The sequence below is a fragment of the Gnatocerus cornutus genome, chromosome 5, assembly GCF_029298725.1.
Source record: "Gnatocerus cornutus isolate USDA-ARS CGAHR chromosome 5, icGnaCorn1.1, whole genome shotgun sequence".
Lineage (NCBI taxonomy): Eukaryota > Metazoa > Arthropoda > Insecta > Coleoptera > Tenebrionidae > Gnatocerus > Gnatocerus cornutus.
In genome coordinates, this window is record NC_142237.1 from 13,198,172 (window position 1) to 13,222,390 (window position 24,219).

Genomic DNA, 24,219 nt, shown 5'->3' on the forward strand with positions numbered 1-24,219 from the left:
GGGCCGCAACAGCTGTCCTATCTGGTATTTATAATAATTCAGCAACAATCACGTAGAGGGTGCTCCGACACACACCCCTCACTCCCAACAAACAAATAATAATCGCAGAGGAATGTGCCGGAACTCCGCTTTTATATTCAAATATTATTTTAACAAATCTCCTAACAATAATTACAATAGAGTTAAAAATGTCTTTCACACGCACACTTTGATTAACAGTTTTCTTTTTTAAATAGTAAATAATTAAAAGATCGTTGCACGCGGCGAGACGCTCCACTTCTCTCTTTCTTTCTCTTCTTGTAATATTCGAAGTGTCTTGGAACGGACTCGCATCATGAAAAACACATTTATAACGGACACGCACAACAATTTCGCATTATCAAAATTTTCTTATTAAAGCTCTTATTTTCACATTCACACTTTTTTAACATAACAACAGCCACGTTAACAGCGTGAGCGGAGGATGCAAGAAATGCACCTGTCCTTGTAGTATTCGTCGATTTTGCATCCTCCGCCACCGGTACTCTGCAGAGGAACTTTTCGCCTTAGTTTTGATGTAGTGCTAGTTGTAAAGTGGAACTCTTCAGATGGATAACGGTGACTGCTCTTTGTTTCGTCATGACTAAAATTTCACGATTTTTACTTTTCGGGTGTCTATTTCTGTTTTTGTCGTCTTCTCGAAATGTTTTGGTTTCCCTTTTGTGTGTGTTTAGTTCGGGTTCGGGCGAGCGGTCAAAATCCAGTGAAGTATGACGCATGAACAATAAAGAATGCCTTAATAACGCCGTTCATGTCAACACTTACAATCATCTTTGGTTGTCCTTGCATCAGGTAGTTGTAGTGTATACATATAAGAGTTAATAATAATAAGCAAAAACACTGCTGTTACTGTGAGGAGGTTATTGTGGTTGGTTGCGGTTCACGTAACGGAAATTTCCTATGGCTATAAAATCTAACTTTATTTTGATTAGCTGAGGTAGATTGTAATGTTGGGCACACTGTTTACCATACCATATTCCAGTTTCTTCTCCAAACTTTCCACCAACTTGTGATCGAAAAAATTAACTCCTTCAAGAAAACATGAAAAGCATGTGTCTTCTAAATAAACTCCAATAGTCGTCTACTGTTTCTTAATCATCATCATCAAACAAAACAAAATGGACGTATCGGCAATAAAGCACTGTTATAAAAATGCACTTGCTTGAGGTATTTCGCGGTTCACACTGTGGTAATTACGACACGATCATTTGCTTTTTTCTTTCAGTAACAACACGCGGATTCACGCACTGTTTAAATCCGAATGTTCGTGAGAGAAAAAAATGAGAAAAACCAAAAATAACAACGAAAAAATGCTCTGTTCGGCGATGGCGGCGACAATACGCGACAGCGACATTCACACATGATTAAGATTGGAAGGATGATATTGCATTAGTGGAAGGCCTCGAGATGTTAATGTACAATAGGGTATGCGTAAACCCATGCACAGGGCAGTGAACGTTGCTAGCTGGCGTTACTGTTGTTGTTGTTGTTGCGGTGGTTGCTGGGGCTGCTGCTGCTGCTGCTGTTGTTGTGGTTCCAACGCGGCGGCAGCCTCCGATTGGCTGGGGTCTTTGGGTTGGCGCGGCTGGCGCGGTCTTCCTTGAAGAGGCACTACTGATTGCAATACCATGGCGCGAATGCGACGCTGCGCCGACTAAAAAACAAACAAACATCAATCTCCTGCTGCTAAACCCTCTACGTCGTACTCACTTGAACACTGAAGAATGGTCCAATGATATGCACCGTTGTTTCGTCCTCTTGCGGAGAAGAACCCTGTTCTGGCAGTTTTATTACGCTTCCGGTCACACGTTGGAGTTCGCGAACGTTCTGACCCCCTTTGCCGATTATTCGTCCGACCTGCGAACTAGGAACCATAATTTCCACTGTTAACCTCACGTCGTCCGAGCCGGCTACGAAGCCTTCCTCCCGCATTTTCTCGAAAATCAAATACTGTGCCTGCAAAAAAATTACAAAGTTATTCACGAATTATTTAAAACAACCCAAAATACACTTTTTCAGAGTTTTTGCTCTGGAATTGGCGATTCACGAATCGATATATTAAACTATTCATGATCAACTGGGAGGAAAAAGTCACGCACTTTCCGTGTCAGAATTGTTTTGAATAAAATCAATTTGATTTTTATGCCCATAACTGTACATATTAAAGATTATTCAAATAGAAATGATAAAAGGAAATAGCGGCAGAAACTAAAGTCACACGCGGTGTCTGAATAGAGTCATTTATTTTCGTAACGGCAGAAAGGTGGCGCCCGTGTTGTGAAAATGAGTTTTATATTATAATCTACATTGTCGCTTCCGCCTGGAAGAACAAAACTTCATATCAATATCAATTTCACTAAAATTCTTTGCCTGTTGATATACAATCTAATGTAACGAGTAACAATCTAATGTCCACCAAAAAGTGTAAATAATGAACCATTAGGTGCTCTCGGTATCTTAAGGTGATAACTATTTATAGCAAAACCTTTTATTACCTTCCACTGCGCTTCCGGAGACCCAACAATGGTCACCCTCCTCTCGTTCTGCGTTTCCTGCGGTTTCGTTTCATCGATGGGCGCAATCTTGACGGAAGCCCCTGAGAATCTTATGATATTCCTAATATGGGATCCTTTCGTTCCAATGATGGCTCCTACAGCGTTGTTCGGAATGTACAGATACGTCGTCTCCTGGCTGTCCCCTCCTCCTTGCGCCGCACCTGCGGGATACATTCCAGGATACGGTGCTTGACCTGTGTACAGACCTCTTGAGCCATAACCGATTCCTATGTATCACAAAGAAAAAACAGTCAAATAACATGATCGTTATTCGTCTACTTTTCTTTTGCCAGTGTGATTCTGCGGAGGAGCCTTACCTGCGGTGGCCATCATCGCCATCGGATGGAGGCCAGGGAACATCATAGTTTGTGGGGCCATCGCTTGCAAATCGTTCTCGTAACTTTGTCGTAATTTGGCGCTAATTTGGGCTTCGGCGCGGCTCATATTTTCGATGGCGCCTTTTACGGTAATTATTCGTTCTAAATTGAACGAGTTTATGTCGTTTATGCTAGAAACGGTGATTTTTGTATCCGTTTCTTGCATTATCCTTTTTATCGTGTTGCCACCTTTGCCGATTATGCGCCCGATTAGGTTGTTATGCGCCAGGATTTTCAAAGAGATCTCACTAAAACACAGAACGTATGAGCTTTATCTTATCAAAAGTTTCTAACTCTGGCGCCACTATCAACTATCTTATAACAAGCCGGAAGCTTGCTACGGCGCCAGAGACTGAGATTTATGCATTTTAGATGGATTTGTCAGGAAGTGCCTTACCCCTTATTAGTGTTATTGGCTTCTTGCTGCATGACCTCCAAGATCCGTTTGCAGGCGTTGGTGCAATTTTCGGGATTTCCGTAAATCGTGATGGCTTTTTCTAACGAACCTACATTGTCTTTTCTGTGTACGTCAACTCTCGCCCTCGTCTGTTGAGTAATCTGTCGTATCGTCGATCCTTGTCGTCCTATAATAGCCCCCACCTAAGCAGAATACCTACCATAATAACATACGAAAAATCCAAATAGTTCTCTTACCATATCACTTTGTACAAGTATTCTTAACGGGAAGTCCGTTTGTCTGCTCTGGCCAGGTAAACCCCCAAAAGGGGCTCCTGGCCCTCGAGGTCCTCTTCGGCCCCGTTTTTCCACAGCCAATTCCACTTTGATGGATCTACTATCTATTTCTATACCATTAAGTTGATTTACGGCCCTGAAAACGTGACAGGTAATTTTGGCGTTACATTCTACTTCAACTCACTGTTGAGCTTGTTCCGTGCTTTCGAAAGTAACTTGCACCGTTTGTGTGGCGGGATCTTTTGAGGTAAGTTTATCACATGATACGACAGCTCCGTGTTGTAATAGAAGATGTTCGATGTCTTCGAACCGGACGTTTGGACCCAAATTGGATATAATAATTTTTGATGTTGAACTGCAACAAAAACAATTCCAAATTTGCACTTGTAATTTATTTTCAACGGAAATGAAGGTTACTAACTATGTCATTTTATAATTTGTCAGTTTTTTAGCACATGATTTTTTTTTTAAGAAGCGGATGTCAAGTCGGAAAACGATAACGCAGCCTAGAACCCTGAAGACCCACGAAATTTTTCAGTTACAGTCAAGTTGATAGCACTTATCAGTTGTTAAGCACACTTAATAGCTGGCAGTATAAGCGATAGCTTATCTATTTTAGAAACGAATATCATAGTCAAACCCGTATGGTAAAACATAATGCTCGCATTTCACATTAACTCTTACGTAATTCGCAATTAACTCTGATAACTTAATAATGCATGGATTAAAAAAATATTTACGTAAACCGTAAACACACCACACGTGGTAAACTATGCCGACTATTTTTCTCTCCGATGAATACATTTCAATTCGTACTTTCCTAGATGCATTGTGAACCATGGATCCTCCTCACACACTTCTAATTTAGACTAAATTTGTGTAAAAACTAACGCACTTGGTGAATGCACACGCGCTATCTGTATACCACAAAATCCCAGGAGTAAAGTAGAGTAAAAACATGGCAAATAAGGGAGCGACGCTTAAAGCAAACAAAGATATCAGTGAACATTATTGAGGGCATACCGAACGATGCAGATCGAATATCATCGAGCGAATAGTTGTATCAACAACAATTTGGCGTCAAAAACTAGATAAGGCAGCTTACTTCTAAACAACAGGTATACAATTGCAACGGACGCGAATAGAATGGCTTCTTGGTGTTAAACTGTTTGAAGAATTGATAAGGAGGTACACGTGCAACGAAGAGTGTTTACATTTTCATGCATATTGTAAAGATGTGGTTAAAGTATGCTATAGTATGATTTCACCACGAACCCCGGAAACTGGAAGAAAAAGGGTGGTGTGTGTATATTGGGTTGCATACATCAGTTTATTTATAATGCGGTTTATCACTTTTTAACTAATCACTTTCACTAAAAAAAAAACGTTTGGTCAAGCGATTACTATAATCTAATTAGGCACAATTTATTTTTTTCTAAATTTTCGTTTTTTTATCACTTTATAGCAATATTTTACGACACGTTCAGTGAAATTCACTTTCATTCCTTGCAAGAATTTAGAAAAAAGTGATCATTGGTCCACCCTGTATATGTTTAAACCAGTAATTGTGACAATTTAGTTTTATCTGCACGCTTTTATCTCACAGTTAAGTCTGAAGTATTTCATCTTCAACAATTTTAAAGAATTATTTATTGTTAGGCTTATCTAACTGGTATAAACTAAAAATTTTAACGCAAAATAATTGAGATTTGTTTTTGAATTTACTTATTTATTTTAGTCATACAGAAATTGTAAAAGTATGTAATTAAATTCCATTACATTTCAGTCAATTTTTTGCTATTTATTGTAGTAGACGTTTTCAATTATTTTTTAATTCTCTCTAACAAGGTACAGTTCCCAGGAATAAATTTTAGACATCATTCTTCTGTCACTTCTCAAAATCTGATGTAAATTAAGCTTTATTGTCATTCTGATTGACTTTTACGTCTGTATTTAAAAATGTATTTAAAAATCAACTAACCGGTAAATAAACGCTGCATTAGACTTTCTGATAATTTCTGCCTAAAATTTATTGCTCGGAATTGTAAACTCTGAAAAAGACACCAAACATATTAAGATTCGAAGACAGAACTTACAAAATCTAATAGAAATGATGAATTGACTTTAATATAATTAGGTAAATTTTTTCCATAATCCTGACAAAAATAGCACATTGTAAGGTGTACTGGAGCGATAAGGAAGAATGAAAAAGTCATGCAACATTGCAAAAATGCTTCACATGGCCAAATTGGCCGAAAAATCAAAATTTTCCACCAAATGGAGAAGCTAATAATAACATAACTTTTTATTGATCGCTGGATATTTGAGGAGAAAATTCAAACCATCAAATTATCTAGTTATAATTAATAATTACAGTAAACAGTGAGCAATCCATAAACAGCTGGAAAACATAAACAGGTCGTTATGGATTATTGGTATCTCTTATTGCTGTGATAAAGTCATCTTTAAGTCCCCAGATATGAAGATTATTTATCACCAGTAATAAGCGAATTTGTTGGCAATGAGATAATAGTAACAATTGGATTTTAATTTAAAAGGACAGACAACTTCGGGTGTTTTTGTCGAGTAATCACCGCCCTTTGAAATCTCTCTGTCGGTGCAATCAATATAGGCAAAACAAGACCCTTGAAACTAAAAAAAAGAAACATTAAGTAGATACACAATGGTAAGCTACTCCGCTCTTGTGTTTAATTCAAATTCTTTCCACACACCGTCTGTCGGACACAACGGAATGCTTTAGCTCTGACGCAACCAATACACAATTACTTGAAGAGCACCTCGCTCTTTCTTCGGTAATTAGTACAATACCACAAAAGCGTTTCATTCATTGTTGCGAATTTCTTTGCCGGGCCGACAAACGCTGCATACGTTGTTTAATTACCACTTGAAACGCGACATTTCTCTTCGGGTTCAATTGGGAATTAAAGTTTTTGCTCAAATTGCCATTAAAAAGACGTGTTTTTACGGATGACCGGATATAACTTCGTAATGTCAAAACGCAATCATTATTTTATCGAGAAATAAAAGTTTCCCGACCGGTCGTTGACTTGTAGTGCTTCCGACCGAGGAGCGTCATTTCAACCAGCTCCAAGAACAAACACATCTGTTTATCATCGTGGATGCGTATAGTACCGATCCAGGATTAGGAAGGGCGTTTCGAAGAAGTGGCGCCAAAAAAATTTCAAAGAAAAAATCGTCTCGTTTTAGACGGCGGCGAGACGCAGTTATGCGTTTTCTATTTTAGCAAAAGCGTATGGGAAATACGGGCGAAAATAGAACGGGTTAGTTTCACAAGCTCGAGGAGTGCGTCTACGATGAAAATTAGAATTTTCACCTGGGAGAAGAAGCAATCTCGGAACAATTTCAAAAACCGTTGTTTTGCGATCGGTTAAATAAAGCGTTGGATGTTTTCAGGACAACTTCTATTCCACCCTCTTGTGGTAGTTAAGCTCCACCCATGCGCATTCCTTCTTTTCAAAGATCTTGAAGCTAATCCGACCAGTATGAAAATAGGCATGGCACATTATTTTAACCCTGATTTTATTGTTATCTTATTTTTTCTACGTACTTTCACGTACCATCATAATTGTGACTAAAATACACATATTTCTACTTCCTGTTTAACAGTGTATGTTTGTTTAATGGTATGTGCTTTTATGTGTTCCATTGATACTGGGAATATGTTGAAACTAAGATTACATTTGTCGGCAAAATTCCATTATTCACCGATCTAAGACATTTATGATAAATCGTACAGATGTTCCATTTCTGCTTACTGCAGTTTTCATGCAATTCTGCGAGATGAGTTTCACAAAAGTAAGGACAATTTATATACAAGAGTCCTCGTTATTTGTTGTGTAAAGATATTCTTTTATATTTAAGTTAAGAAACTTTTTTTTCTAAAAATCATTAAAACTAGTGACAAGAGACATTAAAGTTAAACTTGTGAATCTTATAGCGCCAAAGCTGTTAAAATTTTATTGTTAAAGTTTTTAAAAGGTAAGGTATATTAAAAGGTTTGCGTCAAGTTGAGAAGTTGCTTTACATCAAGAACTAAAGATGTAAAAAGCCGTTCATTCGTCTGCCTGACAGTGGAATTCTCCTTGCTTTACTTACTAAATAAGAGTTAATTAAGAATGTTGTGAATGGAATGGAATTAGCAGTACAAAAAAAGAAAATAAGCAGTGCGAAGAAATGTAATTTCAAGGCACCAATAGGTGTGTAGAAATTTCGTCTTACTCCTAGAAGCAAGTAAAATCATCGCTACTTCCTATACGATAACAGAACTTAGATCACCATTTATCAAAAAGGTTGAACCTACATTTATTGTCTAACTTTCAGGGCTATACTCGCCATACTTCACCTTTTAATTTCTTTGAAATAAAACAGGGCGAATTTCCTTTCAATCCAACCTTTCGTACCACAATAAAGAGGATACAAATATTGCCTCACCTTAAAGATAAAACAATCCCTGTTAAAACGAGGGCGTGCTTAATAGAGAAGCCGAAACATGGTTTGATCGTATAATCAATATTTCATACACTTTACAAAAATATGGGACATCTACTTTGGCCGCTTTAAATTTTAAACCTCTACTTAAATTCTCATTTGGATTAGAGACGGGGATAATGTAAGTCGAATGAACAGAAAAAGCTACATTTTTCGGAGAGAGCGAAGAGCCCTTTAAAGAGTGGAAGTGTTAATTATCAGGAAACTGTTAAATTGGACTTTATGTTCAGCGTGACAGCATATGTATTCATAAACCAAACTTGTTAAACAATGGATTTCTCATCAAAATATTTGTATCTACGTACTTGTAGAGTCAGTGTTCAAGCTAAACATGTAGGAGAATAGATCTAGCTAATCTGGCACAGAATTTCAAACTATTTTCTTCAGTATCCTCAACTATTCCATATCCCATTGGACTAAAATATTTAACATCAAAAATGCGGATATCATACATTAGATGACCTGTTTACACGTTTTATTTCCCCATTAGGGATACTTTAACGACGAATTCCGATCGATTCGATCAATCAAGGTGACTACTCCGGAAAGAAGGGAATTTGCCTTTAAATGACCGGTTATTATTAAAGTTGAAAAAAGGCAATGACTTTCCGCTGCAACTGTTCTTCGATTGACTACTATGTATTACCAAGAATCAAAATTACGGTCAATTGCAATCAAAGCTTTATTATGTAGTTGCAAATTAGCTGTCAAAGAGTACTTTAACTTCGATGATGTCTTTGTTCTCTTAATGTAAAATTAAATAAAAATCACCGGAGACGTACATTTATGCTGCTGTAGAAAAAGAAATATGATCGCTTAATGATCGAATTTGAGTGTCGGTGTCTTTTTACGTCTCTTGTAACTCTTCTCGCATGTTTTATTCCACTTCAGGTATTACATTAGTAGTGGTGTTGATGATCGTTCGACCGAATTGGCCATCTTGCGCCTTTTTGACGCCTCTGACACTTCCATATCACAGCTAAACTGTTTTTACCTCCTTTTTCACCGCCATTAAATATAATTATAATTAAATATATCCTCAATTACTGGACTGTTGTTTTATGCCTTTGTTTTTCCCTAAATTTTTGTTGCCTTATCTAATTTTACCACTGTTTCTATTTTGTTCAGTGTTCATTTTGTTTTGGTTGCTTTAGCTATTTTTTTCTTATAAAGAATTTTTTGTTCATCACGTCGAGCGACCAAATAAAAACTAGTCTTCAATTACTCAATCAATTTGTCAACTACCAATTGCCAAGTATGTCTTAAAACAAAATGCAGTCAGATTGTCGTAACAAAATCTTTTTCAACAAGTTTCAAACGTGACTCTTTGAAGTTCTTACATTAGCAAATCAACGGCGTCAAATTATTGACATAAATAAAAAATGGTGCCTTCAATCAAAGCCAAAACTCGTAATAAGGCGAGTAAGTTATTTGATCGCATGATATAAAACTGTGTCTTTATTTTTATTATTAGATACCTACGTGCATAAACGTCATTTTTCTTACAGATAATTTGCTTATTTACAAAAGAGCAATTTTAAAAACCAGCAGGGTTTGAAAGGGTTAAATTTGATTCCTGTATGGATGCGTGTCACTTTTGATTAATAGATAAGCTCCACAAGAAAATTATAAATTTTTTAGTATTCGCAAAATATAATGATGAAAAACATAAAGTAACAATAAATTACCTGAAAAGAAAATAACAAAAACAAGTTTATTGCTGATCCTCCTACAAGTTGGTGTCAATTTAACAAATGCGACACTTATTGTTTGACATACCGCAGGAAATGCAGCAGTTGAAAAAAATTAGTACGTAACTCGCTCTGCTGAACGACCGATCACAAAGATTAAATTTTGCGCTTACTAAAAAAACTCTCTGCAAAAAAAATGAGGTTTAGTACTTCTTTTCCAATCAAAATCTGTTTCGTGTTCTTCTATTTCTCATGTTTTTAGTAGTGTTCATGCATTTTTTTCCTTCAGACGTTATCGAGAGCTTTTTTTATTGATCGCAAATAAATGTGAACAGCTTTCCATCTGTATTCATTCTTTCCTCTGCTTTCGCCTCAAAGTCCGTTTGTGAGTTGGGAAATGGGGATTCTAATAATATATTTATTTCTCAGTTTTTCTTTTACACTTTTTTTTTGATCTTTTAAGTTACTTTTCTGCTATCTCTATTGCTAACTTCATTCTTTACTTTTACTACACAAATTCTACTATTCTGTCTAAGAATCTTAGACACGTTTCCCTGTGCGAGGTGCTTTTTAATTTTGTAGTTTGTCCTCTTTGGCGTCTTCCAGTTCCAAGTGTCTTAAATTTTTATACTTCCTTTATAAATATCTTGTTCCCAATTAGTCTTCAGTGTTTCCTTTTCTCTTTGAAATTCACTAGTGATTGCAAATGGCAATAATAGTATATTACAACATGCAATTTTTGTATTTAATTAATTTCGATGCGTCTTGGAAACTTCGAAATATCTATTATTATCTACGTAACCTTTTCCAGACTGACAAAAATAATCATAATCATATAAAATTAGAAAGTGAAAATGCAATAAGGTGCGAAATGGCAATATTTTACGAACTAGAGTTCAGATAACACCTCCTGTGCGTATATAACATCCATTTCGTATGAATCGGATACAAGATTTTTTCTAAAATCGCATCAAAATTTAAAAGGAACGTTAAATACTTCAAGTCGCAGTTCTGACAATTATATTAAAATTGATTGCACGGCGGATTCGATCACAGTTTTTATGCAGATTCAACGGTTGTAATTTGAGAAATATTTTTTTCCAATTTTGATCTGTTTAATTAAACGAGGCGTCATGCTTTCACAAAAAAAATTTGCATTTCAAAATAGTCAATTTCGTTCGCAGCGCGTATTCTAGATAATTGGTAAAGCAACTTATTATAGTTTCTATAATCGTGCGCTCAGTACCCATTTTCTTTGATTTAGCTGTCAACTAGAGAAACTGCAAGACAGCTAATTAACGTTAAAGTCATATTCCTGTACCAAGTTTCGAAACATCTTCCCGCACCTATTTGACTATTATCTCCGAAACAACTCTCTCAGCTTCTCCCCTTCAATCTTCTTGATAATGTGAATCAGCAACACACTTTCCAAGCTCCATATCGCATTGAATATTAAAATAATTTCGAATTCTCCTCACTTAAAAGTGTAGGGAAAGTTTTATTAAAAAAACTTTGCAACTTTAAGCTCGCTCCTTTTTTCTCATTTAAAACCTCTCTCGTTCTCCACACCCGATCGATTCAAAATTCATTATGTTATTCAAATTACAACTGGCTGAGATTATTCATTCATAACACGTATGAAAAAAAGTTACTTGAAGGGTTGGCAACTATGTCCAGTTGTCACCCTTCGTAGATATCCAGCACGTACCGTGGCTTGTCACAAGTTCTTACACTTGTCTTCTCATGCATAAGTCATAAACTGTGCCACTTCTAAAGTACATAAGTAAGTAATAGAAAACCTCACACTCAGATAATATAACTTGTATCTTACCAACTTAACACTTGACCCGAAGATCGTCAATTTTTACTAAACCGAAAGCGCAGTAATCAATTTCCCCCCTACACTATCAAAAGCATATAAATTCATTTACCGGATTACACGCAAAAACTGGTATCAAACAACAGTATGTTCTGAATACACGTCCAGGTGTTCCACGAAATGGTGGTTACAGCTTATTAATTTGTCGTGCGACTCTTTTTTAACGAAGACACGCTTATTTGCATGAATTAAAAAACCGAAATGAACCAACCACGACGGAACAAATATGTACCAAAATCGTGTCAGCAAGGTCGGAGTTAATATGACATCAGTTACCATCTTCGACCGGAAGTTTGCAAATGGAACACGTCGTTAAAACAACATTTTTTGACTAACGGTAATGATTTTACGACATTTTTTCAAATTTCGCCGGCATAATGGAGAAGATTTCATTCTGAAGTTTTTTAGGTCGTTACTAAAATATTTACACCATGTTAATTATTAATTAGCTAACCGTACGTCGCGGTAACTCGAATGGCTATTACCGGAAATAACGACTTAAATATTAAATAAAGCAATAAGTTTGTTGACTTAATTAACTGGGGAATCTTGATGGGGAAATAGTCTCTTATACTGCTTTAGAAATACCAAACTTACGACAGATTAAATATACAGACGTGGAAGGATTCAATGTTGATATCGCAGATCATCCAGTTTTCTTCCGTTTAGCAGATAATAATAATTGTGAATTATTTGGATTAACGCCCAAAATTTTAGCCGGGAAAAATTAATCATTTAACACGTTGAAGATTTTTAATAAACAGCTTATAACTTTTTTGAATATCCTTTGAGCTAATTACGAGAGCTTTGAAACTCATTTCTCGGATGCAAATTGAGAAAAAGCGAATCTCCGTTGAATGAAATATCTTCCTCTGCAAGTGAGAGGTTTCTCATTTCATCAATTTAGTCAATTTTTAGAATTTTCATTAAGTGTTCAAGCAGAGAGATAAATTCCGCGCACACACTTCTGAACCTGAATCTACATAGATAATTTTATTGTTAATGTTGTAAAGGACATAATTTTTCCCGAGAGACCTCACAGTACGCGTGCATTTACTGAAGTCCTAGACCGTAAAAGTCGAGTACCTACTTAGCACCCACACAGATTTTCTAAAATAACTTCCGCTCATTGTTGAGATTTTATATGTCGTAAAAAATCGGTATTATTGTGCTAAGATTAAGAACTGTCGTGGCCCTTATTTTTGTTCCGAAAAAGAAATAAACAATGTAACATGCTTTAAATAACTGAAGTACTTAAACAATGTAAACAATGATTATCTTCCTACACTGGCCTTCTCATTTTCCATCGGCTGTTTTTATTTGTTGCCTTTTAATGACAAGAAGAACAGCTAAAACGTTTTCCAGTTCCGCTTGAGTTCTTTAAATTAAAAGACACATTTGTCAAATATCCACTCTAATTTCGTCATTAAGTTTATCTTTAAAACGCAGTAACACGAAATTAGGGTACGATTTTGTTTCTGAACGATACGAGACGAAGTGAAAAGTGACAAGGAAAAAAATACAAATTTCAAATGCAAAAATCAAAAACGCTGCCGATATTTATCGTTTTGAGAAACAAAATCGCACCCTTTTAGAGTCATAATTATAATCGACTGGGATCTCCAAAACGTTGATAGCCTCAATACCAAACATTGATTACATCAAATCCAAGCTTATAAGAGCTTTCAATGCAGGGTGTAAAATCAAAGCTCCAGAAACATCGAAGAAGCTTAATATCTGGAATACTGTTTTAAAGGAACGATGATTTAACGTAGGTCAGGTGCAAAAATCGTGTCAGAGCGTGAAGAGGAAAGATAATAAAATAAGTATACTACAACCGGAATCAGAAGCGAAAAGAAAATTAGTTGAAATTGGATAGCACATCAAAAATATTTGCAACTAGACTGAACATGGTAATTTTGGGAAGAATACTTGATATGATAAAAATATAATAGCCAAAAAAATACCCCATTGATATTATTTGACGTTACATAGGTATTTCAAAATAGTTACCAAATCGGAAAGTATGAGACTTTTTATTTTTTTCAAAATTTAGTGTCAAACTAAGACTCAATACTTTCACCTTTAGAAAAAACATTGTGGGGAAACTTCTGGTTTAGTCGGTACATTTTTTTCCACTCTGGCTTCTGTGTGACAATTTAAATTCTACTTCAAGCTCACTTTATTAGTATAATAATTGTTATTTTTTTTGTTTCTATCATATTTTATTTAACAATTCAGGCCATTAAAAAACCAATATAATAACAGAAATTATATGGAGGCACATTTTAAACATTTTAAATGATATTTTTTTACAATTAGTGCTTATAAAATATATATGCTTACAAAATTCAAATGTTATTTTAATTTGAATACGGTATTAATCCATGAAACAAAACTTATAGGCCAAATAAGATGAAAATAATACATTGCTGTAAGGATTAACAGCATAAAAAAATTGTAACGACTAAACGAAACGTTTATCCATAATCTTTTTCATAAAAAAGAAAGTACAGAATATTACAAAAATTTCGTTGACACTGAATGAAAAAAAAATTGTTAAATTATTCACAAGTAGCTTTCAGCTTCATTAGTTACAAACTAATTTAAGCAGTATATCTTATACCTTTAATAAAAAATCTGTGAACAAGAAACTAAAGAAAATAAACAAATAAGAAATAAGAAAAGTAACAACTCGAAATATCGCTTGCTACTCATTTTAAAAATTAAACTAAAAAAGCACGTTGTGTCCACTGCAATTCAAATTTCTTATAAGTAGCAGAATAAATTTATCAAAAAAAGTTCTATAAAGAAAATTAAACCAATGTTCGTTGTATTAAACTTCAAGTGCTTTAAATATGTAGAATAAATTAAATGTTCCGAATAAATTTTTTACACTTCGTGCAGCGAAATTTAATTATTTTTATACGCTATTTAATTAATTATTTATAGACTGACTATCTGCATGATGTAATTAAAAAAACCTGCCTTAATGACAATTTAATAGCATCTGCGTTTATTTAAAAAATGGTTACATTTTTTCACCTCATTAATGTTAATGTATAAAAATCTGAATTTCTTAAAACTCGCGATTAAAGACAAAACAAAATCATGTAATGAAAATTGTAACGTAAAGACTGGCGCCGCAGTCTAAATTAACATATTACATGCGATATGCGATACAATGCAGCAGTAGGTACTTTATTATAATAATTACTTACGGGTCGTTGAACCATTAATTTGAGATCTTTTATCACATTAACAAAGAAAAAAGGACAGACACAGCAAAAAGCGAGACGACAGAAAATGTAAACTTACGTACGCCCATGCACCTTTCGTTGATTCCATAAAAGAAGCAATTTTAATCGAAAACGAATAAAAAAAATTAATACGAGTTTTAATGAAATTCGTGTCGCCGGTAGTTTCATCAATGAAACTCGATTTTGAATGAACCGTTTTGTAGAAAGAAACGGAGAATGTTGCGGTTTTTTTAATTCTCAATGAGATCGCCGCGTGATCTCACTTTTTTTGCAGATGGTCCGTACCGTGAAAAAATGAATAGAAAAAGTTACCTTCTTGTCATCCTTGGAGGTTTCGGCTCATCGCGTGCAGATAACTATTGCGAATTTGTGAAAATTAACAATGTTAGGAGCACTTCGAGGCACTTTTAAAGCGAGATCAAGCGAAAAAAATTGCGACTGGATCGAGACATGATAACGTGAACACCACGGCAGCAAATTGCGATGGAGGGAAAGCAAAACAATTTACTGCAACGGATGCAGGAAAAGCGCAAAACCGTCGACACTTCCGCTTTGTTCGGTGCTATTTCGTAGTGAATGGTAACGTAGTTTTCGTCGCAAAATGTGGACGTCACACACGCACTCGACTGTTTATTTGACTTGAAAACGTCATCTACATACGATCATGTGCTGTTATTGTTCAGTGTTGTAGTATACTAATAATGTGCACGTCAAAGCGACGGTGCAGGATAATGAATTCGAGCGATTTTCTGCGTTACCATATTGTTATTTGTGTTGTCTAACCTTTAACTTCGGAAAAACAGACACTCAAGCGCAAAAACGGGGATTTTCCAGAGAAAACGCCAAGGCGGTAATATTTCACCCAAAAACTTTAAACCCCCAATCCCTCAATGCCCATAGTTATAAAAATACGAGAATTCTCAACTGCAGCTAAATTTAGACGTCTGAATCATTTTTATTACTCAGCATAAAAATAAAAATAATTCATCATCATTATCACAATCCAGGATAAATTTTACACGCCAGCAGGACATTGCATCCCCCTCCCGAAAGTTCTTATCCCTTGTAAAGGAGGTGCCGCTATTATCATCTAGCTTTAAAGCTTTCAACACGTCGGCGTTATCTTTAATCAAAATTAGGGTGATAACCAGCCACGATCTTCAAAACGTTTATAGTTATACAAGATCAATACGCCGACACTAAACATCAATGCCATCAAATCCAAGCTTAAGAGCTTTTAATACAACCTGTGGTTTACAGCAGTGTCCCAGTAATAATCAAGAAGCTTAGTTTCAAGCAGGAATATGCACGATGTGACTGATAGTTTAACTAAAACAACAATTCAGAAATCGGTTTTCGGTTCAGTTAAACCCAAATCAGTTCAAAGCAAAAGCGCAGAGATAAGGTAAACTAATTAAATAATTCTCTAACTATTCGGTGTCATCATTTCGTATTATTAAAGGATAAAAAAAGATTTTTTTTAAGCAGAGTAGTAAATTCTCGAGCTACCTTTCTTAAAATAGCAACAAAATAAATCATTTCATTAAAACAATGATTTTAGACTGAGCTTTTGGACGCAGCTTTCGCCAAATTCTTAATGAGGTTCAAGCATACTTTATCAGCTAAATGTTCACATGTTAGATATCCCCTGCATAAAATTACTTCGTTTATTTTTACTTTTACTTTGATCTAGCATTAAAAATTTACAAGTATCAAAAATAAAATTGGGAATGTGTTCCAACGCAATTGTACTCATCCTGTTGAATATTTATGACGCTTTTGGTGAGCCCGCATCTCTAGGAGAATTACCTCGTTCGTACCAAAATAAAAAACAGTGGAAAAAATTAATGTCTACAGTTTTTCTGCTCAATAAAATAAGCGAACTACAACAAAAACTGCCATGAAAAAAGTCGCTATTTCCGTATTAAAACACGTGTTCGAATAATTCTCACTGTCTTTGTGACAATAATAACTCATCATTAAATATAACTCTGCCGAATTCAATTAAAAAAAATCTCCCGGTTTCCGATAAAAATTTGAATATTCACGAAGGATTAATTAAGTAATTTGGGGACGTGAAGGCAGTCACAATATAACTAATTATATACCACCGAATTTACAAACAACTTCCCGACCTAAACTCGTACACTTGGATTATTTTTAAACTGGAAATGTAGGGATTTGAGCACATGAAATACCCTAAAAGTTATTTTTGGCTACCGAAAACATACTTCAAAAGTAGCCATGGTGTTTTAAAATAGGCGGAAAAGTATTTCGCGATATCTATCCTGCTTTTCACTGTATCGGAAAAGTTTTATTAGTTTGAGTTCACACTTCAGCTTCTACGTCATTAATAAGTTCGTCCTCCATCGAAGTGCATAATCAGAAAAAAGACAATTTCTCGCTTGGAACAACCTCACATACCCGTTTTGTACATTCACGTGAATTCTTGGAGGCTGTAGACCCCATTTAAGCACCAGTTTATAGATATCCTGCCAAGAAAATGACAGTGAAAGTGCTTTAAAAACAATAAAAGTTCCTGTTAGTTGCAATAGCTGTCATTAATACGTTTCGTTAAGGTAGAATTAAATCAGTTTTCGTGTTTACAGTAAGTTTTTAAATTGTTTCGTCAAATGTTTTTAATAATGTTTGACTTACAGTTTTTTGTAGATTTTATCAATGAACCGCGAGTCTTGTAAAATTCGTGTTCAAATTTATGTAAATTGCACCGTTTAGCATATCCAATGCAAAACTACACTGTTTGCTCTTTTACTGTTGTTTTAATTTCTACGGAATTATTTTTACAAAATAGAAGAAGCGAAAAAAAGAAATGAATGTAAATTGTACAATGGGCGTTTATAAATTATCTAATTGAAATTAATTATATCTAATAGTCACGCTTCAAATGACTAATCCAGCTTAAAATCTAATTTGCTTTCTATAATATTGCAATTTCAACCATAAAATTTGCATTTGAACTTTTTTTTAATCTTCAATTTTGTGCCAAGCTTAAACTGAAATTTATTTTTATAAACGTGCGAAGCAATTAAATTATAATTAATTAAATTTCTATAGGCAGTCTTTGTCTTTACACGATAAAAATTGGTTGAAACTTATCTATGCTTGCAGTGAAGGACGTGCCAGTACCGACAAGATTACTATGTTCTATTGAAGATAACTTTGCAGATATCATTAATCAGTCCACAGTCTGGGTGCTAGAAACTTGCGGGAAGTTTGAACATTACATTTTATAGAATGATGAATTTTGGAGGCAGATTTATAGTACCAAGAAACTTATTCGAGATTTCCTAAGTGCTTTTGAACTATTTTAGGGAGATTTCTTAAGAAAAAAAAATCATAAATAACGATTTAAATTTCATTTTTTTAAATCTGTTCAAGAGGAAAATATGGTCAATTTCTTGTTAGAGTTTCCTGGAATTTTGTGAAAAGCAAATTTCAAACTTGGCCAATTTATTTCGAAATGATAGGAATAATGCATGAACTTCTTCCTTGTTTGTGGGGAAAAGTTTAAAGGGAAAAAAATCTAATTTTCTCAAGAACAGAAAATTTATGTATTAACTCATAACGTCATAACTAAACGCCGGATTTTATGGAAAATTATAAAAAGCATTTTTCTAATGCATTTGAATTTTTAAATAATCTAATTAAATATTTAGAATGTACCAGCTTTAGAGAAAAACAAAGGAGAACTACTAATTCAAAGCAGGAATTGCAAAGAATTCAAAGCTCTAAATTTGATGAGCTTTCAATTCTTTCTACTCTTGAAGTATTTTTTTTATTAGAGGAAAGAAAAATTCTAATATTTATTTGAAAAATCCACATGATCTTTAGCAAGGATGTGGAAAAATCTCAAAAAAAAAATCGCAAAATGAGAAACTCAAAATTAAAATTTTGTATCTAGGAAAGTCGAAAAAATATATAGACCCCAATAATCTAAAATCCCACAAATAATTTGATTCCTATACCTACGAAAGCTTAGATTCTTGAAAATTTAGAGAACCTAAAGAACTTGAACGGGGTTCATATAAACCTATAAAATCTCATAAATTATACAAATTATAGGCCGATATACAAATTCAAAACGTCCAAATCTTTTAAACCGTATAAATAATTTAGAAATTATCGCAAAAGAAGTAACAAAACTAATTTATTCAAAGGATAAACAAAAATAAGAAAATCTAATTAAATAATAATAAAAAGGATCAAAATTGAGAATAATATAGAACAGAATACTAAACAAGATAGAAATTCCGACATATACGAAGAGTAAAAAAAAAACAAAAAAGTATCTATCCTAAAAAATACAAATAAGTCCGAAGGATCTAAGAGGTTCAAATAATGCGTAATAACTTCTACAACGAATTCGAAACGTGTAAATTTCGAAAACCTAAAAGAATTTACTTTATGGAAATGCCCAGTCAAAGAACTAAAAAGAAAAATTCATGGATACAAAACGAGTAACATATTTTTTACCTAAACATTTCAGTTATATTACATAATTTTCCGCATGTATAACACGTCATATTTTCGCTATTTTTCGGGAAAAAAGTTGCACTAAAAAGTAATTTGACCTTGAGCCTTATTTCTTGCAATTTAGAATTTGATAATAAAATAATACTTCCATTCGCAGAAGAAAATTTCCTTTCTTACTTGTTTTTTTAAAAATAATGAAAATTAACTGTTAAACATTTTCCAACCTCATGAATTTATGTTGTTCTAGTTCTAAAACACTGTCAATTCGAATGTTTGACTCGTCAATGAGTTTTTGTACGAAATTTCCTATTCAACGGATTTATGGTCCAACTGTTATTAATGTTTGAACTGTGCGTCAAAGAAATTGCCGCGTTTTCATTGCTATAAATGAATAAAAGAGCCTAATGAACAAACATCAATCATTTATTCATGTGAATTCAAATTTTAATTTGACTTGGCTCTTCAAATGTTGTGACAGTAGAGATCTTTTTCTCCATCTCAACATTGAGAGACGAGACAAATTTGACAAGTTCTTTCGTTACAAAAAAGCTTCCGATATAATTCATTAGAGTTTAAAGCACTTCAATAAGATCTACACATTACCATTACCATTGAAGCTAATATTTGCATATTTCATGTTGTGATTTATGGAGAAATTTTTTGCCTCCACTAGACAAATTGATTATAAGGTCAGATACTTAATGCACGCTCAACTGGTTTTAATTTTTGTTGTTCAGCGAAAGACAAATTGTGTGAACAAGACTTCCAACAAACGGTAAAACACTTCTCTTAGAATTTACTGCTTCTTCCAATTGTGAAAATTTTTATTAAAAAATTGTGAGTCAGCTCCTCAGAACGTTAAAAGCTCGCTCTCCTTCCAAGCTCGAAAACAAGTTCGACGTTTTTCGGTTGAGAATTTTGGGACTGCTTCGGCTTCCGGCATCACGGTTTCGCTTTCATTTGCTGCCCCGGCAACAGGGATCACGAAAAAATCAATACGCTAGCGAGGAGAGCATTCCTGCGTGCCACCGCCGAAATGTTGGTGTGTGAAGAATATCATTTCATGCTCATTACAGCCTTTTTTTTCCTTTCTACTTTATTATCGTTTTTAGTTTATTGACTTGGCGCGTCGAGGACGTTTGCCTCTCTGCAAAACTGCAGCAGTGGCGTTGACTCCTCGTCCGAAAGGGTGAATGAATCCGATAGAGAGATGAACGTGTAATTACTCTCACGTGGCTAACAGTTTAATCGAAGAGAATAAAAAAATATCTGCTGGAGGGAAAGAGAACGAGAATCGTGTATTCGTGGGTGAGCTTTGAAGTGGCAAGCTTCGAGCTTTTCGAACATGTTTCGTATTCAAATTAATTGTAAATTTTGTTTGCTGGCAACTTCCACACAAGAAATATTTTGCTGGACATAACACGAATAAAATGCTTAAACTTATTATATTAGGTGGTCATAAAAATAGTCATATTCGTCCGTCAGGAATGTCTTTTAATCGTCTTATATTGTGCGCAATTATTCAGAGACCTTTAAATTTCTTTTTGCGTCGTAATTGAACTCCAATGAAGGATGTTTGTGATTTTAAATGGCCACAGTCTACATTAGTAATCGCCCTTTAAATCGAACGCTTATTGTCGAAAACGGCGTGAATTTGGCCTCGTAGTTCGTGCAGCCGGACGTGGGTAAATAGAGCCTCGAGGGTGCAGAATTCCTAGAAGTATTTAACTGCCGAATTTCAGTTGTGAAGGCGCCCCCTCACTTTTTTCAGGGTTCGTTTAGCCGCAACAGAAAAGAGCCCAGTTCAAGGTCAGGTCCGCACCCCTGCACGTCCACACACACACTACGATCTGGCTGTCCTCTTCGGCATCGCACCGACCACGGAACCGACAAAGAGATGAGAACACGGCGTTCTTGGGTTTAATTGTCTTGCCTTGTGCATTTCGTACATATTATAAGGGAGCAGCTGCGAGGTGGGCCAACGCACATTCATCAGACAAGCAACCAGCGGCTCTTTAGACACACGCCACCAGTCACCTGCCACTTGGCACGAGCTATACAAGAAACATCAAATGAAATAACCCCCGTTTAAATACGCACATACGAGAGATGGAGGAGCTTCTTCGCAGAGAAACGGACAGAGAACAACCCATTTTATTTGTTATTGGGTTTCAAAACAGGATCGCTACGAAACGAGCTGACAATATTCGACCACCCTTAAGAATACAGAGATACTTGCTGTTAAATGGATGCTCGGAAGTGGAGCGATCGATAATGCACTCTGCTTTTTCTTTTCACTCCAATAGTATCTTCATTTAAAGTGGCAATCATTAGTCAGAAAAGAACACAGTCATAAAGGTCGCCGGGCTTTTATCTTTACAACTTTACTCTTTACCAGACCATAAAGCAAATATAGAAGAGCTTGCAATTGATCAACTTTTATTCAAAAGATTATAATGCAAAACCATAAATTGGCACATATTTATTTGCTTCTCAACCATTGCCTTCGAAACAAACTTTTTGCCAGTCATGCAAATACCGAAATGTGGGTTAAGTTCATACCTAGATTGATCAACTGGTTTTTCGACAAACCCAAAAAGAATAATTTCTCAGGGCACCAACCTGTATTCTGAACATGCTTACAGTTCTGCTCAGAAGGCTGCATCAGAGCTAAAGACTATAATTTTTTTTGTACACATTATAGACATGACAGCCCCATTTTCAACATAGAACTTCCTGGTGGCCAAGACTCATCAAAAGTTGTTTTGTTGTATTTTGTAAAAAAGTAATCGTATGATGTGCAGCAGCGTGAAATTCCGATGCATCTTTCAATAAAAATGTTTGGTCTTTAGAACCAGCTGCACTAAGCTAAAAAATGTAGTGTAACACAGTTTTCCTGCGAAAGGTTTCGCTTCTTTTATCAGTGTATGTTCTTTTCACAGCCCCAAAATCACTTTTTTGTGCTCCTCCCGTTTATTTTACACCCAAATTAGCAATCAATACCTTAATTTAAAGCTGAAATTTCCTCGTTTTCGGTAACATACAGATTAATTTCTCATTCTTTAGAACATGAGTTCTGTTTCCAGTTAAAAAATAAATAAAAGCAAATTTTAAGTCCGTTCTCTGAAGTCCTTCATTCATAACGAGCGAAGCAAATTTGAGACAAGAAAAGCTAACGACACTCATTCCTTGAGAAAAATACTTTCAGCCGACAATTCCTTAGGTTTCGTTAACTATTTTTAACGTCAACATTTCAATGGGTACAGGGGCAATGTGGGTGGAACAAAACTGTTCCAAAGTATTTTAAGCCCATGCACTTGAATTGGTAAAGATCTCTAGTTTTCAGGAACAAAATGAATGTCGAAATTATTACTTCTTGATTATTGATGATAGTTGTTTTCTGTAGATACAATAATAGCTATTTTTGTCACAAGTTGCAAAATGGTAAAATTTTACACACTAGACGTGATTTGGACTACACTTCGCGTGCGTAAAATCCATTTCACACGAGTAGAAAACAATCAAAATCAAACGATCAAAATATTTCAAGTTTTAATAATTGTTTTAAAATTGACATTTCGCTTAAGAGAATTTCCGCACTGCGATGGGGTGCAGAGTCATCAGAAAATCCTGAGATTTTACACAGATTCAACGGTTGGAATTTGAGAAATCGACGCGAATATGCGTGAAATCTAACAAAAGTCGCTAAATTATCTATAAATGGAGATACAAAACGATTCCTATTTCAACAACAATTTCGATTCCTGTCAAAGTGACACCTACTTTTACGCGCTAGTTTAATCACTTTTGCGCAATTAGATCTAATAAAAGAATGTTATTTCAAAATTAAAATGACTTAAAAGTCCCTTTTTTTATTTGTTTTATGTTAGGTGAAATGGTTTTAATAAAACAAACCACATAATAAGATAATGGAAAAAAAATATAAATTCCACATCTTATTAGCAGTAATAAAACGTTGCTATTACTATTAAAACACACATTAAAATATTTTATTACTGATGCAAATGACAGCAAATAATAAAATTAAATAAAAAAAATGCTTGTTATAGATTTGTTACTCATCTTGGCAATGAAATTAAAATGACATTAACACTGAGTTTTTTAGAATAAAAATATTCCTAGTTTCACACATAATAATCAACCACTTTCTAAAGAATTTATAAAAATACATATAGCTTTATCAACTTATCATCATGAAATTATTCGTGCATTTCTATGAAGTGCGAACAAAGGTACATTCACTGAATAAAAACGGTGAAAACAACAAATATTTATTGTTAACCATATTTATTATTAACTGAACGAATTAGCAGGAAATGTTGAAAAGAAATTCCTGCAAACAATAAAAAATCTCCATAAACAAGCACAGAAAAATGTAATTGCATTTTATAATTGAAAAAAGCAAAAAAGGAAGGTGTTCCATAAAAATTGACCCTTGCATGCATTTTGGCAATAAATTAAATTTAATGGAATTTCAATTACATACATATCAAAATTTCAATAATGTGAATCTTACTTGGCAATTGCTGTTGGCGAAACCGGAGAGTTCCAGAAATGTTCACACAAGATGATAATTATTTAATTACGGCTATATGCAATCGGCGATGATTATCACTTCATTCCATCAGCTACGTAGGTGGCAAATCGCATAAAATGAGGACACCATCTTTCTAATATCAG

At 34.7% G+C, this 24,219-nt stretch overlaps 1 protein-coding gene across 7 annotated transcripts in view; it reads right to left on the minus strand.

Annotated features, from left to right (window-relative positions):
- Positions 1-657: 657 nt before the first annotated feature.
- Positions 658-24,219, minus strand: part of Imp (IGF-II mRNA-binding protein) — a 35,185-nt gene continuing 11,623 nt past the window's right edge. For 2 of the 7 annotated variants that reach the window (XM_088035370.1, XM_088035373.1), the window contains 7 exons: positions 3,849-4,019; positions 3,626-3,800; positions 3,369-3,571; positions 2,912-3,219; positions 2,535-2,821; positions 1,750-1,995; positions 658-1,693 (listed from right to left, as the gene is read on the minus strand). In XM_088035370.1, coding sequence (XP_087891496.1) covers positions 1,511-1,693; positions 1,750-1,995; positions 2,535-2,821; positions 2,912-3,219; positions 3,369-3,571; positions 3,626-3,800; positions 3,849-4,019 — 1,573 coding nt within the window. In that variant the 3' untranslated portion in view covers positions 658-1,510. Of the gene's footprint in view, positions 1,694-1,749; positions 1,996-2,534; positions 2,822-2,911; positions 3,220-3,368; positions 3,572-3,625; positions 3,801-3,848; positions 4,020-4,085; positions 4,228-4,421; positions 4,602-15,336; positions 15,716-24,219 lie in introns of those variants that run through there. The other 5 variants (XM_088035376.1, XM_088035372.1, XM_088035374.1 and 2 more) reach the window with 5 other exon arrangements.